Raw genomic sequence first — 19,069 nt, 5'->3', positions numbered from 1 at the left:
AATTTGTTTGGATAATGTGGATCATTTGGTGGATAAAATTGAAAAACAACGAAGGTGTGGCAAATGTGGCAAGTGCACCAAATATCGGTGCTTAAATGTAATGTAGGACTTCATCCCGAGCAATATTTCGTTAAATATCACCAGTTGTAAAAAACTGTAAAAAAATTAATATAAATTAATGTTTTATAAAATATTGTGTCCTTCCTTCATTGCCCAGCGTATAATATATCATACATCATAGACAGTTACAGATAAAAAACGTAAATCTTACACATTGCTATTACAAACGAGTTCTCTTTGTTTCATTCTTAAGTTTTGATTTTATTTAATTTTGGGCATTAATGGGTTAATCATTTATAATATTACTTACCAGCGAGATACAGCCATGTTTGTAATAAATCGGAATGTATACTTTCCACCAAAACATCTTGCCATTCGTCAACAAAACTGCTTGATACATCCTTTTGTTTTAATTCTTTAATCTTGTTATCTGTATTGACGTATAAACTGACCACCGAACAGAGTATTGCTTGGTACTAAAACAGGATTTGTAAATTCAAAATATTTAATGAATATCCATGGATATGATGTTCCTTCCAAAAGATAATATTTGTACGACTCTTTGAATAGTTTGCAAATCGATTAGACTGTTTTCGTGCGGAGAATCGCTCTTGGGTAGCTTTATTTCAATACAAAGTTACGTATCCTGTTGTAATCTTGTATCTTTATATAACCCTAAGATTACAATATGGTTAATTAAAAAAATTAAATTAATAAAGTTTCTGGAATGCACTTATTATATTATATATATTATTAGATTAAATATTAACAAGATCATTTTAAAGTTCTCTACTTTAAAGTGTATAATATGTACGAAAGTAGATATCCGAAGATTTCTATTGACGAAATCCCAATCCAGATTTTTGCTTTAATCTGTGCCTTCTAAGAATTGCAAGTCAAAACAAACGATGCTAAACGATGTAAAGAGAGAAAATGGGGAATCTAAACATTGTATTCCACAACATATCTCCTCATCTAAGCAAAAATCCTTGGCGAATTGGTTTCTTGTACTCATAAAGAGTATATCGAAATAAAAGAAAGACAGTTAAGATTTGATTTCCCGTATAATGCCTCTGTATATTCGCTTATATGTATTTCCTCCTAACAGGATTCATCAGAGCGACATCGAGCGAACAAGCCACAAAACCCTTTTTATAATCAACTGTTTAAAACTTTTAGAACGAGAAAAAATACAAGTGAGTGATTTATGGCTTACAGTTACATATTAAAAGGTAATAAAAGATATTTTACGACTGGCCGTTGAAATCTGTTAAAGAGAAACAGATACACAGTTGTTTTTGTGGCGATTCAGTGTTTTCTCGAGATTTACCTAAATTAACAGACGATTCAAATATATAAAAAATAGCCTGGAGTTGAAGGTGTAGATTGAAAACAAGTTGGGAGATTTGTGAGACATTTAACGTACTATTTTTCGATCCTTTTTATAGAAAATACTTTTAAAAATAAATATATGACAAGGAACCATGTCACAGGGATGCACTGTGTATTATAACGACATATTGGGACCGTATTAAGAGAAAAATATGGTTTGGCGATATGTTTCAAGGATGTAACAGATGCAGTTCTATTATGTTAATAAACTGCATGTAAATATTTTTTTGCTTAAATATTTAGCCAAAATGTAATCAATGGTAACGTAGCAAAAAATAATTCTACATGAGAATCCATGGCATCATTTTAAACAATCTCACACAGAGAAATTTTGAAACGGAATCGTCAATAAAATTTTATAAAGTTTGTTTAATTGTTTATAACCTCAAAAAGTTAGTATACGAAAATAATTCAGGTGGAATAAATTTGGACTCCGCAGTTTTTTTTTTCTTCAAATTTGTCAGAGTAGGGCATAGCGATTTCCATATTTGATTAATATATTTGAATAATTTTTATTTAACATTTCTTTTATTTTTCTTGTACTCACTCCTGTTGCATATTTTTACACTAAGGTATTTCAGAACTCAAAGAAAACCCTGAAATAAAATTTAAACAATATGTATATATATATATATATATATATATATATATATATATATATATATATATATATATATATATATATAAGCCAAAATATAAACTTATGACGAAATTTAATGAGGGGAGGCAATCGGACGCTTTCTAGTCACCGTCAAATAAAGAAACATAAAATGTCATAGTATTATTAGATTTGCTCCTATTTGATTCATTTTAACACTATACAATACATTCACGATTGTTGTTTGTGTTACAAATATATTCAGGAAGTATAACACAAAAATTTATGTTTGAACACAAATTTTCAAATGATTGTTTAAAAGTCTCAGTTTTCTCTCTTTAGTAAGCTAAAGAATTTTAATAATAAATATATTGTTATTAAATTTGAATTTTTCTTATAGTTTTAATATTTATTAAATATTTTTGAAAAAAAATATATATCTTATCCTTTTCTAAGAGATTCTCTAAAGAATATTTGAACACTACAATAAAATCTTTAATACTATACCTGAAGTGAATCATAAAAATCTTTGAATTTTAGGCAATTTGATGCCCATGACACTAGGGACAAAACGGCAAAATCCCAATGTCTTTGGCTAAGTGTGTTAAATTTATGTTCCATCATAGCTGCACACAATCTAATAACCTCAACAATTTCTTGACAGTCTTGCCAACTTATATCACGACTGAAAAATAAATAGAAATATAATATAAAATGTATTTCCATTTTTACCAAATAAACTTAAATTCTTATATTCTACTGTAAATAATTATTATTTTAGGTATTACCATTCGTTCGTTTACACCATAACACGATGAAGCAGAGACAAGAAGTGTTAGTATACAGTGTTAATATGCATACCACCGGTAATGGAGGCTATAGCTCAGTAGCTAATAAATTAGAGGTCCCAGGTTCGCTAGAATTGACAACAGAAATTTTTAAATTTCTCATTTAATTGAGCCGCCACCGTGCTTAGGAAGGTTCGTAAAGCCGTCGGTCCCAGCTCTGTAATTGATCATTAAGTTATGTTAAGGGCGCCTGCGCGACCTGAATACCCTAACACTAGACGTTAGCCAGAAGGTTACACGAATTTTACTTTTTACCGGTTGTACAGGGTGTCCCAAATTGGTATGTTTTGCAGGGTATACTGAGAACTAGAGAAGATAGAAAAAAAGTAGTTAAGATGTCATGACTAATATTTTGTTAAAGTAACCATTGCCCAATGAAATCATCAATAGCTCGCCACATTAGCTAGATACAGGGCGATTATTGAAAAATGTCGAAAACGACAGGGTTAAATATCTTCTTTATTAAGAAAATTTTTTAAAAACTTCATTGGAATTTTTGATAGATATATTATGGAAGAGTTTAGTGGCGCACGAGACATTTTGTTTAGGGGGTCTCAATAAGGAAATATAATACCAACTTTATATGGGACACCCCATATATTTTGACATTTTTCGTTTAAATTTTTAATTCTCTTTCACATGATATAACATGTTATATATCTCTTTTCAGTTTTTGAAGCTACTATGCAAATAAAATGTTTATAGTTGACGTCATGTTTATTTATAGACACTTAAAAATAAAACACTCGCAACAATGGTACCACATTTTAACATTTTATTATGAGGATATTAATCTCTTGACAGTTTTATTTAGCAAAAATAAAATCAGTACTTACCTAACCTGAAAGTAAAGTAAATACTAACTGCTTATTGTTGGTTCAAAGTGGATTATTATTTTTAAAATTGATTCCATATTATAAAAAAAAATAGCACGAAATAGAACACACTGTATTTTATTACCTTTTTCGTTTCCATTTATATTTTTTTTTCCAAAATAATTCTTTTTTTATTATTGCTCTGAAGCTAGTTTTTGTGACAATATAATTTACTAATTTGTATTGGGAATAAGCCTTAATTTTACTTTAAAATAAGTTTATGTTGACGTTTAGATTTCCGTAAATTAAATTTTTTTTTATCTAAAATAACATATTGTTACAGCTTGTAAAAATGTTCATTTCGTAAAGTAGGTTATATAAAAGGTATAGGTAATAGTAAAGATAATATTTAGCGACGAAGTTTGCATATCTAGTGCAGGAATATTTAACTGACACAATGAACTAGAATGACTGAAATCCTCACTTATTTTAGGGGATCTGAAGGTAAGGGAGATTCGGTTTTAACGTTAGTGTTTTGTCAAGCCTAATAAATTAGTTTATCATATATTTGATGATAAATGATAAAATAACTGCTGTCGGATGTATGGGTACCTTAAAAACAAATTGAATAACATTTTTGATGAGAAATGTTTAGCCGAGAGGAATACATTTTTATTTCAACAAAATGGAGCACCTGCCCTTAATGCCGAATTCGTTGGAAAGTGTTTAAATGAAAAATTTTATAATTGATGGATTGGACTTATAGTCTTATGGTCCTTGTCCTTGTTCACCAGAAGACCTGGAGTTAAAGAGCTACGTCGATAAATAGGTTGGAATAAATTGTCGAATTCTGAAGATATCGTGGACGAATCACACTTCCAACGTAGAGATGCTTAGAATGATGAATAGAGATAGGTAACTGCTAAACACAACTAAAGAAAAAGAATGCGATTCATTATTCAGAGAAAACGTCGCAGTTTAAATGCTGAAGAAAAAAGGTTCCACGATATATTATCATGATGACAGCCGATGTCTGAAGATAGATGCACAGAAAATAATGTCAACTTTTAGGATAATTTAGCAATTATATCAAGATCCGATGACTTGATAATGATTCAATGTAAGAGAGCTGATCCTTTTTGTTCCACTACAGATCCACTTTTTCTTACCCTTCTGTCGACCATTTTTAAACATAGGTCTCTTCCAACTCCTTCCATCGACCTCTATCCTGAGCAACGTACTAGCAAATTTATTCCGGCTATTTTTTTGATGTCATCTACCCATTTCCATCTGGGGTCTCCCTTTTGATCGTCTATCTTTGTAGGGTCTCCAATGTGGTATTGTGACCTTTCAACGTGGTGTTTTTGTCTAGCAGTGTGACCTGCGAAGCTTCATTTAATTTTGGCAATTTTTGTTGTGATATCCTCTACTTTTGTTTTTGATCTTACTCAGTTGTTCCTCTTTCTACCTCACAGTCATATACCTAACATTGCCCTTTCCATTGTGGCTGGTTTGTTCATATTTACATTAGTTAGGGTCCAGGTTTGACATCCATATGTCATAATATTGGTCTTGGACTATCTGTCTCAGAGAGGAAAATTGTGGTAGAAAAAGGAGTGGTGGTTGACATGACGGCTGGAGTGCCGCAGGGGTCGGTCCTAGGGCCCACGCTGTGGTATTGGCATATGAAGGAGTTGTGAGCCAACAACACGGAGAGGGTGTAACTCCTTTCGCATTTGCGGACGACCTCGCTATGCTGGTAGTGGCTCGGGACAGCGGGGACCTTATTTTTGATGCACAGCGTACATGCGATTAAATCAAGGAATGGATGAAAATGCATGACCTATAACTGGCTGCGAGTAAGGCCGAGGCTATAGTTCTCAAGGGACCAGGGAAAAGAGACGGGATAACATGCAAATGTGCAGGAAAGAGAGTGGTACCAAAGAAATGCGTAAGGTATTTAGGTGTGACCCTGAGTCAAAACGGAAGGTGGAGGAGCACGTAAAAGCGGTGATTCAAAGAGCTGCGGTAAGATCCGCCGCGTCAATCGTCCTCTACGCTGCGAGTCTCTGGTGTACTGCAGTTTTAACAAAGGCGTACAGAAAGCAGCTCACCCGAGCAGATAGGAAGAGTCTATTGAGGGTGGCATGTGCATACAGAACCGTCTGTACCGAGGCGCTTGGAGTTATCGCCGGGTCTATTTCGATACACGTACTAGTGAAGGAAAGAGGAAGAATATACGAGAGAAGAAATGAAGACATAGCAACAGAACGTTTAAAAAAAGAAAGGGAGAGGTCCATTTTGGTGTGGCAAGAGGAGTGGAAAGAGATGGGAAGGATCGTCACATTCTCTTGTATGAGTACAATGTCTCGTATAACATCCGAGTACTTCAAAGCTACATCGATTTGATGGACAATCCTGGTTACAGTTTTGAATTTGTACCATGTGATTTCTTTGCCTTCCCGAGAATCAAAAAGAAACTACGCGGTACACGTTTTAAGACGCCAGATAAGGTGGTCGAAGCATACAATGTTTTCCTTCTACTATTTCTGCAAAAGTTTTAGTGTACACCTCGTTCCACATGGTATGAGAAACCATAATCTTCAATTATTTGTCTAAATACTAAATAGTCACACGTCCATAGTGCAACACAAGATCATGGACCTTTTTAATATTCTTTTTTGTAATAACGGTTCTGGACGCTCCACACGCATGTTCGTCTGTATAGGACTGTCTAACATATTTAAACTCACGACACCATTTTCTCAGTTTGCCATATGTACCGTAGATTCCCCTAATGTATCTACCAAATCTTTATGAATTTCCGTTGCAGTCATCTATTTAAACGCAAGTAGGCTCGTTGCTGGACCCGATCCATTTTGATACCGATACGTTACTCTCTTGAATTCGAACGTCTGCTGTAGATATGATCTAACGCCTTGAGACTAATAATTTTCTAGACATAACAGGTTACAATGATAATAGATACTTGTTTTGATTTATAGGTGTCTGGAGGCGCAAAGGGATCAACCTTCATATAACGAAATTTACATAATACATAACTGATATCTGTAAAGGCGTATTAGAATAAACCATTTTTGAGCATTTAAAGTACTACACTTGAACTACTACGTAACACTCAATGAGTAAAAAGTATCGCGATGTAATTCTACATTGTTTTTGGGCTTAAAGATTCAGCAACGGTCACGGCGTTCTTCCCGACAGCGGATGAACGTTGATTATAAGCCCGGAAAAAATGTAACAACCGGATACTGACCATGAACTTAAAACTTACAGCTTAATTACATATTAAAACTAATTTACTTACGTATTATACAGGAACTGTGGCACATTCTTGCTTCTAATTTTTTCCATTTGCGTAAATACCTCAGCTATTTGAACGTCAATGTCGTCACACCGAATTAAACTACGCAACGAGACAATATTATCAATCGCATCGGCTTTATTGTGAACGAAATCATAATTAATATTCTGACTAAGAACTTGAGTCAAATGTAACTCATAAGAGATATCCGTTTTTGACGCATCCTGTACAAATTCTTTATAAACACTTTGTAGATCTTCGGGTAATAATTCTGAATACAGAAGATAAGCCACTGCAGGCCACTGCCAACCGTATTTTCTGGTATTTTCTTTTATAATCCTTTTAAGATTTGATCTAAACAACTTATCGGTATTGTTTAATGTGGACTTCATTTTCATTTCTGTTAATACGTAGAAATGCACAATGGAATCAAAATACAGCGTCTAAAAGATAAAAGCAATAGCACAAAAGTTAAAAAGTAAGCATTGTTAATTCATGATTAAATAATCGGTTTCTAAGCCGTTCGTTAATTTCATAGTTAACTTGTAGCAAAATTGTTTCCTTAAATTACGAATATTAAATATATAAAAATTTATTTGATACGCCCCTGACTGATGGCGTGACAGCGACCTAAAGCTGTTGGCTTCTCAAGGTTTTTGCCGAATCGGCTGAAAACAAAAATTAGCAACGTAGTTTGCGAATTTGATCTAACCTAATAACGTTTTAATTTAAATCAGTTTCCACAAAAAATTTGAATATGGGCACGTTGGGGACTAATTTCATTTCCAAGGCGTCGCAGAAGAGGGACCCTATTGGCCATGATGTAAAATCTGATACGAGAATGTACGATTTTGACACGAGGAAGATGGGCATAGCTAGCAGCATAGTCAAGAAGAGCAATGGAGGGACTGGGCGAGGGGCGAGTAAACATCGTATTCGTAAGAGGTTTGAAATACCGGCGAAGTTTCCCGTAATTCCATGTATGTGGTGAGAAGATAATTTTCTTCTGTTTCATGAGATTTGATAACAGCGTCCTGATGGCTAAGTAAGCCGACATGGTTTTAAGTGGAAAATAAGTAGCCGAGTTTGAATGATCACATATAGTTATTATCCAGAATAACCTGAAATCCAGTTTTGGTATTTGAATTCATACTTTATTGTCCCTTTATATCCCCTGCAAGGACTGTTCACTGTCACACTGCGTTTAGACTACAGCAAACTGACAAAGGAGCTAACCTTACATATTTTTATGTCATTTATAGGCAACCCGACAGTAACATACTACAGTAAAGTACATTCGTTCAGCCAATTCCCAACTGTAAACAAACGCACGTGTTGATATTCGCCCTCTCATTCGTCAAGAGGCTATTAATATATTTGATTGCCTTAAGCCAGACGGATTCCCCTTTTACAGGTCCAAACTTGTCAGTCTGTTTATTTATTGATGTTTCGAAAAGTTGTATTTCCTTATTAGTCCATTTATTTACGGGTTTTGCCGTAAATATTAAAGAACCGCTTGGATTAACATGAAATTTGGCATATACATAGCTAACGGCAAAGAAAAAAAGTGATATTGTGCCGATGTGTGCTTTTGCCATGGGGGTGAGTTTCACCCCTTCTCGGGTGTGAAAAAACATGCGTTCAAATTAAGTCCTTCTTCTTCTAATGGCGCTACAACCCTTTGTGAGTCTTGGCCTGCTTAACAATGTTCTTCCATTCTGCCCTGTTGGATACTTTCCTTCTTACCTTTTATTTTATACAGTTTTTGCACAAAGTCAATACTTATCGAGTTATTTGCGAGTAAATATGATCATTTTTTTAATAAAAAAAAACATGTTTTAAGACGGTTTTCCGCAAATAGCTCAAAAAGTAAATATTTTATCGAAAAACATATTCTTAGCAAAAATATAGCTTATAAAAAGTTGAAAAATATGATGTACTTATACTTATATGAAGTCTGTAGACTCAGTAAAAGCAGAGTTGTAGCTAATGAAAAGTGATTCAAATTTCAAATCGAATATTTCAACGAGAAATATCAAAAAAATGAAGCACTTTTCGGGGAAAACTCGCTGTCGGGGAAAGTGCTTGTTTTTTTTTATTCTTTCACGTTGAAATATTCGATTTGGAATTTGACGAATAAGAACCTACTTTTCATTAGCTACAAATGTGCTTCTGGCTTTATACGTACACCATTTTTTTTGCTATTTTATAAGTAATATTTTTGCTAAGAATATTTTTTCGATAAAATACTTACTTTTTGAGTTATTTGCAAAAACCGTCTAAAAACCTTGTTTTTTTTGTTGTTGAAAAATGAACATATTCACTCGCAAATAACTCGAAATGTATTGACTCAGTGAAAAAACTCTATAGAACAAAGGTTGCTTCTAATTTGTCAGTTTATCCAATCCCTGACTTATTTTGAAAGTATGTTTTTTCACCCCTGAGAATGAGTGAAACTCACCCCTAGGGCAAAAACGCACATCGGCACAATATACCTTTTTTTATTTAACATGTTAGCTATGTGTATGCCAAATGTCATGTCAATCCAAGCGGTTCTTTGGGGAGGTTTTATCGTGAGTGAATGGAATATTTCTGGACTTGAAAACGTATACAGAATGCAGTTTCATAACTTTACCGATATTTTCGATGATGCTGGTTTTGTTACAATACATATTATTTTTCCCTAGGCTATTTTGACATTCTCTCAATCAACTAAGTACATTAAGTTATTGAAGATAAATAGAATAACAAAAATGTCAACTCCTTGATATTGATTTAACCCTCACTCCACCTAAAAAAAGACCAGTGAATGGACATTTTGACGTTAAAACGAAGGAAATGATTATAAATGTATTTAAAACGGAAATGCAGGAGAACCCTACAATGTCGAAAAGTGCGATTTCTATTCGAGTAGCAGATAAAACAGGTACTAATATTGTTTCTCCATTATTTTCTGATATATTTCTCCATATTTCTGAGAAAAATTTAGTCCTACAGAAATAAAAACCGCAAAATTTACTACTTAGACGAGACTTGGCTAAACGTTGGTTACACCAAATCTAAAGTATGGGTCGACAATTCGGTAACGTCTTATAAACAAGCGTTTTTAGATGGACTTTCTACGAGGTTAAAAAATCCTGCAGGTACATGTTTATGTGCTTTTTCACTTCAAGTAAGTTTTAAAATGATAACATTTTCAGGAAAAGATGGGTTTGTTCCAGAAGGGCTGAGGGTGTTTGAATAAAAAAAAGTGGGAACTACTATGAAGAGATGGACGGAAAATCTTTCGAAAATTGGTTCAAAAATATACTGCCCCGATTAGAAGACAACTCCATCTTCGTATTGGACAACGCGTCTTATCATTCCAAAAAACTACTGCTTCTAGAAAAGCTGACATCCAAGGGTGGCTGAAATAAAAAAATATAGGGTTTGAAGACTCCATGTTAAAAGTGCAACTGCTGGCTATCGTTAGGGAACATAAGGGACAATATAATAAATATATCATTCATGAGATGGCAAAAAACCAAAACAAAGTAGTGTTAAGGCTGCCCCCATACCATTGCGAGCCCAATCCGATTGAGCTCATCTGAGCAGAAGTAAAAAATTATGTAGCTGCCAAAAACACTACTTTTAAATTTGCAGATATGAAAAATATTTTTTATGATGCAATAAATAATATTAGTCCAACTACGTAGCAGAAATGTGTGCAACACGTTCCACAATAAGTTGAGTCCAAAATGTGGAAGTTGGACAATATAATAGAGAACCATATCGAAAGCATAATAATAAATCCAGACGAAGACAGCAGCACCTCAGGCTCTGAGTAATTTAAATGGTATGGTTTTATGCTTTGATAAACTTATGACAATGCTACTTTATTCAAAATGTTCACTTTGTTATGTATATCTCAGTTAATGAATATTTTATTTTAGCACATTTTTCTTCAATGGAACATTAAATTTTGATCAAAATTATTAAATTTCAAGAAATTCTTACACTAATAGTTTCAAAAGTAAATATTTTTAAAAATCATATGATACACCTCAGTACGACCCTGTTTAGCTTTCACGTGCGTTTATTTACAGGTGGGAATTTGTAAAGTGAATGTAGTTTAATCCTAATCAACAAAACATAGGTCATATATTTGTAGAAAAAGTTGATATCCTGTTCGGTAAATAGAAATATAAATTTTTGTTAATACATTCTTTTTGACAATACAAAAGAGTAAATAAAATATATAAATAACTGATTTTAGTACTTACATTTTTAAACGTTTCAATATATACTTGACATACACACAAATCATGTAGAATTTGTGCAACGTATTTTTCTGGACGGTCAATAACTTTTAAAATAATACTAGGTTTTTCAATATCACCACCAGAGGTGTCTTTGTCTTCCTCATCATCCTCCTCCTCATATTCATCTGGCAAAATATCTTTAAGAGTAGACGCAACTATCCCAAGTTTAAAGTAAATCCAAGTGAAATATCTAGCAATATCAATTTTATCAATTGTGTTCGAAATGTATTTAATTTCTTCACGAGGGTTACTCAACTCACCACTGATATATTTGGCTACTTTGCACAGTTCTTCTATATAACTGTAACATAAAGGATTTTTACTTTACCACAGAATCAATAAACTACGAATAAAAATAATTTGAAATATTGCCGCTTGAAGGATGATAGCTCGAAGGATGCTGATATCAGCTGACGCCGACAACGCTGTCATTTAAAGTTGCGATCATAAACATTGAACTTATTACCACAGCTAAAGCTAAAGATGATGTCTTGTCAGAGTTATTCAATATCACGATATGTACTATATTGTGTGTGGAGATTGATGTTCTTTCCACTCTTAGGTAGAGGATTCTTGGTTAGTCGAATCCAATCTTGGATCCATGATTTTAGCCTTTCCTTCGAAAGCAGAGCGAGTATAATGTAAGAAAATATTAGAAGAAAAGAATTAGTGCGCGTACACTAACATCGCGGATGGTGGGTCTATATTGTAACGCGCACAAAAACTTTGAAGAGCAACTATATAATAATCGTTGGCTTTAAGAGAAGACTCAACCATGTGGATATCGTTGCGTCTTCGTCCATTAATCCATGGCAACTGAAATCCGTACGTGTCGACTACACGACCAATGTATTGATGGAATTTGAACAGGGTCGATGTAGGCTAAGTTTAAATAGTAAAATCTACTCTGAGACACCTTGTATGTAGAAAATATTTAACAATTAAAAAATTGTAATAAAATAATAATTTAATCAGTGGCATAGTATAATAGAAATAGACATGTTTGATTATAGTGAGAATTAAGTATAATTGCAGGTGTTTTAAATTCCTTGAACTTATAAAGAAAAGTATAAAGGAATGTAAACGGTATTAAAAAATTATCAAAATTAATGTTTCTATAATTAAATAAAACCGCACTGTATCTCATGAAGGAGTAATATTTTACTCTGTGACTTGGGTTAAATCATCATATTTTAACATCAAAATTGTACAATTAAAACATTTATACATGATGCAAATGAAAACCTAAGGTTATGGTAATTTTGACTTACCTTTTAAAGGAATTTATAAATTTTCTTTCGACGAATACCATTAAAAATACAGTTAAATGTAGAGGTAAACTTTTATAAACCGCTCTTAAAGTGTTAACAACTACATTGATTAAATAGTTTACATTTGCCTCGTCTAGATTACTTTTCATAAACTCTTCTTCTACCACTACTGCAAGTTTAGACACTAATGTTAAGCTTTCTTCTTTATTCATATTTTTACATAATAGAGTAACCGCATCTTGCCAAGCACTGGTTAATTCATATATCGTTTCTGTCGATATAATTTCGTTATCAATATTTGAATTACAAGACAATCTGAAAAGAGCCAGTAGCAATTGATCGCTGTATGTTAATAATAGGTTGTCTGTATAGATGATGGCACAAATATAAGCTGCAAGGCTCGTACAGGTATCAGCAGTAACTACGTGGTCCGAATAATTTTCTACTACTGATACCAGCTTGGATATGATGTCGGCAACAGCAGAATCACAAATAAAAAGTTCTAAAATACAAAAAAAATTAAAAAATTAATTAAACCATTTAACACAATGTATTTCTACAACTATTTCAAAAAGTCTCTTATGAGTGATTAGTAAATAATAAAAATATAAATTTAAATAATATAAATTTACAGTAGAGTGAAAATTTTCTAGTGTACAATGGTATATATTTAAAATTTAATTCGCATAAAATTTTCCAAACGGATTACAATTTCATCAGAAAGTTTTCGGTCTTATCACACCACCATCAGTAAACACGTAGTTGGCAATTGAAACTAGGCACTTAAAAAGGAGTAATAACCGTTTGATTACATTTTAGATGTATTAAACATTTAAACAAAACGACAAGAAGTTGATTGAAGTAGATAAAAAATTTAACTTTAAGGGAACATATTGTTTATCAGTGCCATCCTAACAGTCAAATTTTCTCTTTCAGAATAGTCAGTTTAATGTCAGTCAGAAATTTTCGCTACCGTGAAATTGTGTTCGGCTCGTTTTATTTTAGGATTTTAATTTAGTAATTAACTTTTTATTTCCTTTAATGAGGAGGGAGAAAATGTTAAAACGATTAGGAAGTGCATTCGTGGTGATGTAGATTCAGCCCTACTCAAATAATTCAAGCAGTGTTGTAGTTCTTATACTCCTGTGTCCGGGCCACTTTTAAAGGAGAAAGCTTCAGAGTTCGGAAAACTGTTTGGTGAAGATTTCACATGCTCTAACGGCTGGCTAGATCGGTTTAAAGCCCGGCACTCAATTTCCTTCGCGAAAATTGTTTTAGAGGCAAAATGTGTGGACGAGAACGTGACAGGTGATTGGTTATAAAACACATGGCCACAACTAAGGCAACCAAAGAAGGATGAAGATATCTTGAGTGACGATGAAACTGGTGTCTTTTACAAATTAACGCCAGACAATACTTTATATTTCAAAAATAAAAAATTTGTCGGTGGAAAGTTTTCAAAACAAAAAGTCACGGCTTTTGTTTGTGCAAGCATGTACAGAGAAGTACAGTTTGTACAGAGAAAATAAAGCTTTTGGTTATTTGGAAAAGTTTACATCCTAGATGTTTCAAAAACATAAAAACACTGCCTGTAAACTACACAGCCAACAAAAAAGCACGAACGACGTCTGCTATTTTTGAAGGAGAATTGAGAAAGTGAGATAAGGAACTCTCTTCAAAAAATGACAATTGTGCAGCCCATTTCAAGCTTAATTTAACCAATATCAACCTAGTTTTCTTACCAGCCAACGGCATGAGTGTCTTGCAGCATATGGACCAAGGAGTCATAAGAAGTTTAAAGTGCCATTATCGGAAACAGCTTTTGAAAAGGATGATTTTTTGTATGGACAATGGGGAACCCGTGAACATTACCATCCTTGATGACGTCTTCAAACCAACGAATATACGGCCAGCCTATCTTCAAACCAACTTATGATATAAGAAAGTCTAAGATGGGCCAAAAATTCAAGAATCCGTTATCCACTCCAGGAATTTACCGCAATTCCTGTAGTTGTGGTGCAGTGTATATTAGACCAATAAAATGCATTGAAATACTAGTTTGACTGAATAAAAGAGAAACTGTTGCGTTGGTTACTGCGAAAAATTAGCCGTGACAGAAAACAGCGTTACACAAGCCAACTACCGAATTTTATTCGAAAAAAGACCAGTGCTCAATACACACTTCTATTCACGGATGTTCAGGGAGGCTATCGAAATTTAAAAACACCCAATTAATATTAATTGTAAGGAAGAAGCTCTAAACAGGATGTGATATCTACTCAATACTACGAAATATAAGAATTCTCCCCAGACGCTCCGAGCGTTTCAATATTGACAAATTCTTGTAGATATAGTCGGTTCGCTATTCCCAGTCCGAACTGTCTAGTGAATTTAGTAATTATTTTTTTGCAAGTTATTTACTTTTTGACAGACTAGAAGTGACTGGAAATTACTGTAGAACCAAGCACACGTGCTCATATCTAATATTAATGTAAACAAACGTAATGTAAACAAACAAACTAACTTACTAACTAACCATTACGGATCTATACCGGAAGGTCGATAACCATTCCTGAAAATGATAAACAGCATTTCCAGTACCAAGTTGTGGCGTATAGGAATCGATCCTGGACCGGCGCAATATTGGATACTGGGAGGCAGGACTGAAGCAGTTTTACTGATGAAACTAGAAGATAACCTAGAAGAGTTGCTAGAAGAGAAGTGATAAAATAGGATATTTTGGTGGTAATAGGTAGGCCATGTTGCTCGAGATAACTCTGAAAATCGACGCAGAGAATAACAAACTGGGGATTAAGTAAGAATATGAGAGGAGTGGGCAGACCGCAGAAGAGGTAAATGGATGATATCAAACATATCGTCAGCAAGCAATGGATGGGAATTGCCCAGAGTAGACATCAGCAAAAACAAAATAGAAGAGGCCTATGTCCAGCAGTGGACGAACACGGACTGAAGAAGAAGATTTTTTTAAGAAGGCAAACACGAGAAGAGTTGAAGGAATGCAACACATTTATGAATTAAATATCATCATACGCATACTCATCATCATCATCAACAGCTCTGCAACTCTAGATGAGTCTTTACCTCTACCATCGGGCATTTTCAAAATGTTGTATTGGGAAACCATTCATCAATAAAATGGGGATCCATTCCATTAGTGAAAAAATACAAAATTTCTTCAAAGTTAGAAAACTTAGAAAGTTTTCAAAAAATCTAAAAGATAGCACATTAAGCAATTTTACAAAAAACACATTAAAAATTCACTTGCGAAGTCACACACATTGTGTGAAGTAGATACATTGTGAAGTCACTTAAAGTACCGTCTTTTACATTCTTTTGAAATCCTTCGAACTTTTGAAGAAATTTTATATTTCTTCACCAATGTCATTCCTCTATAGTAGTAGTACTTTTTAAATTTTTAACCATGGCTCTGAGGATAGCTTTGTAAGCCGAAGGCGCCCAGCATGGAAATAAATATTTTACACACTTTTCAAATACTTTTTCATTCACATTGTCACAAGTCTGTATTTAATTTTTAAAATTCGTAGAATTAGAAAAATAACTTAGGTATATTAAAGAAACTATAACTAACGACTATTATGCATAAACCACTTAAAATAAAAAAAAATCTTAAAAGTAGAGCGTAACTCTCATATATTTTATTTATTTAATAATTTCATGAAAGTACTTCATGAAAGCACTTATATTAAAGAAACTATAATACGACTATTATGCATAAACCACCTGAAGTAAAAAAAATAGAGAGCCTGTCTCTCATATTTAATACTACACATTACTTAGTTATAGCTTGTCATAAGCAGGTTGTACATTTTACTATAAACAAAAATATTTAGTAAGTCAAATTATTACTTTCTTCAAATACTGACGATTCCAACAATAAACTTCCTCTAAACTAGAATAAACAAAATCACCTAATTTAACACTTTATTACAACAAATACCTTAATTTCGACAATCAATTGGACTTACCTCCATCTTGATTCTCAGTTAGCGCAACCTTAAACAATATACTTAAATCTGGTGGACACTCATCGACTACAATCTTATCGGTGATTGACACGATGAATTTACTAATTTTCTCCGTTCGTAACCACTTCTTTACCAATTCATCCTTATTGTATGGATGAGATAAAGCTTCTGAAATACACCAACTTAAACATTCTTCTGATGTTATCTGCAACAATATTATTACATAATTACAAAAATAATGATCAATAGTATAATATCAGCTGACTTTGGTTCTAACCTAATATCTATTATAATAATATAGTACCATATTATAACGATACTTGTGGGAAAAAATGTGATGACACATAATATCACTAGTGGAAAAATTTCAAACTACAATTTTAGCAGTCTAATTAAATTCTGAAACAGAAAGAAAGAAGCCATATTTGGTTTTAGTAGCCAAATTACTTTGGAGACAATAAAAATCCTAAAGAACAAGTGCCTCTTAGGGGTGCTATTCCAACCTCTTGACAAAATGCGCAGGTACTTTTACTACACTAAAGGAGACAAGCACACACTCAAAAATTACAGACCAATAAGCCTGTTACAACATCCATAAAACCTGCTTACCAAAATAATTACCAACAGAATATCAAAAAGTTCGATAGTTACTAGCCTGTTGAACAAGCGGGATTTTACAAAGATTATAGTACCATAGAACACCTATAAACAATACTGATACTTATAGAAAAGTGTAACAAACAAAATGAACCTTTTCATTTGGCATTTGTGGAATACAATAAGGCATTTGATTCTATAGAACTCCGTGCCATATTAGAAGGAATGAATGGCGAAAGGGATTGAATCCAGATATACGGCAATACAACTATGCAAGAAAACGTAGCAGAAGGTCTAATAACGAAAGGAGTTAGACAGGGAGACACTATCAAGAATCCGAACAACTTGGGCAGCAGTAGAAAAACTCAATGTTGTGCTGAAAAACAAAAATATACCATTAAATCTAAAGAAAATGGCATTCAACAGTTGTATCCTACCAGTTATGACCTATGACTGTGACACTTAAGGATTATCAGCCAATAGATTAAGAACAATACAGAGGGCCACTCAACGAGCTATGTTCCTCCCCAGAGCTAAGAGTTGCGCAAATAAAATGGAGCTGACTATGACACGGGGCAGGATAAGACAACGAAAGATGGACGAGAACATTGTACGTTTTAGACCATGTGAACACAGTCGTAGTAGAGGAAGAATACAAAAACGGTGGCTAGATGACATCAAAGTAAAAGTGGAGAGAAACTGGCATCAAATAGCAGAAAACAGAAGAGAGTGGAGTTCTGATTGGGAGGCCTTTGTCCAGAAGCGGATGCAAACAAACTGAAGAAGAAGATTTGGTTTTTCTTATCTTTGAATCACATAGCTCTATAAAATAACAAAGCTGATTCTACAATTTCCGATTTATATTTATTTTACCATAGGTCTAAATTAAAATTTTACTACCTAACAAATAAATGTCTTCAATAACATCCAATGGACATGGCATGGACATAGTGGGAAACTAGGTTAGGGAACAATCCTTTTTGTCTTAGTCCTTAGATTTTACAAGAAAATGTTGGTGTGAAATTGGATACTTCAAATTTTACAGTACAAACGCTGGTGGACTTATTTTTTCCGGATGAGTTTCTTACATTACTGGTGGAACAAACTAATTTATAAGCTGCCCAAGAAATTGAAAAACTCAGAGCAATAAAACAATCTAATAGGTTATCAAAGGCAAGACGTCAGTGCTGCAGAAATGAAAGTTTTTATTGGAGTTTTTGTTGCAAATGGGACCTTGTACTTTTCCATCAATTGAAAATTACTGGAACACAAACAAGCTATATAATGAAAACTTTTGGCGCTCACATATGAACCGAAATCGATTCCAGTCGTTACTTCGTTATTTTCATTTGGTTGATAACTCATACCATCTACCGATAGATTATACAAGGTGAGCCAATACTAACTTGTACCCTTTTGTGTCTTTTCAAACCCATCTGGATGGTATACATCCTAGTATCCAGGTTACGATGGAAATGGAAACTGATTTATCCCTCGACGTTATCATCAAGAAAAACCAATCCCAATAAAAAAGGTTTTTATTACTCTGTTTATCGAAAACTCACACATACCAATCGTTACTTGCATGCCAACTCTCATCATCCACCTTCACAAATTAATTCAGTCCTTAATACTCTTGTCTCCAGATCAATACGCCTTCGCGATCATGCAAGTAGACCCGCTGAGCTCTTTTCTTTAAAATAAGCTCTCATCCAAAAAGGTTACCGCGAAAATCACATCAATAGCAGCATCTGCAAACATGAATCTCCTACTCAATCTCAATCAAAAGACTCAGACTCTCATCAAACGAAAGCTTTTCTTCCTTACATCAAAGGTGTCACTGACAAAATCGACA

The 19,069-nt window shown here is 33.6% G+C and overlaps 1 protein-coding gene across 1 annotated transcript in view; it reads right to left on the bottom strand.

Annotated features, from left to right (window-relative positions):
* Window positions 1-19,069, bottom strand: part of Ltn1 (E3 ubiquitin-protein ligase listerin) — a 93,833-nt gene that overhangs the window by 27,590 nt on the left and 47,174 nt on the right. The window contains exons 9-14 of the mRNA XM_072535185.1: window positions 16,618-16,822; window positions 12,611-13,112; window positions 11,301-11,640; window positions 7,042-7,481; window positions 2,558-2,735; window positions 371-536 (exon numbers count right to left, since the gene is read on the bottom strand). Of these exons, the coding sequence (XP_072391286.1) occupies window positions 371-536; window positions 2,558-2,735; window positions 7,042-7,481; window positions 11,301-11,640; window positions 12,611-13,112; window positions 16,618-16,822 (1,831 nt within the window). The remainder of the gene's footprint in view (window positions 1-370; window positions 537-2,557; window positions 2,736-7,041; window positions 7,482-11,300; window positions 11,641-12,610; window positions 13,113-16,617; window positions 16,823-19,069) is intronic.

This window comes from Diabrotica undecimpunctata, chromosome 6 (assembly GCF_040954645.1).
Source record: "Diabrotica undecimpunctata isolate CICGRU chromosome 6, icDiaUnde3, whole genome shotgun sequence".
Lineage (NCBI taxonomy): Eukaryota > Metazoa > Arthropoda > Insecta > Coleoptera > Chrysomelidae > Diabrotica > Diabrotica undecimpunctata.
This window is presented reverse-complemented; position numbering and strand designations above follow the sequence as displayed.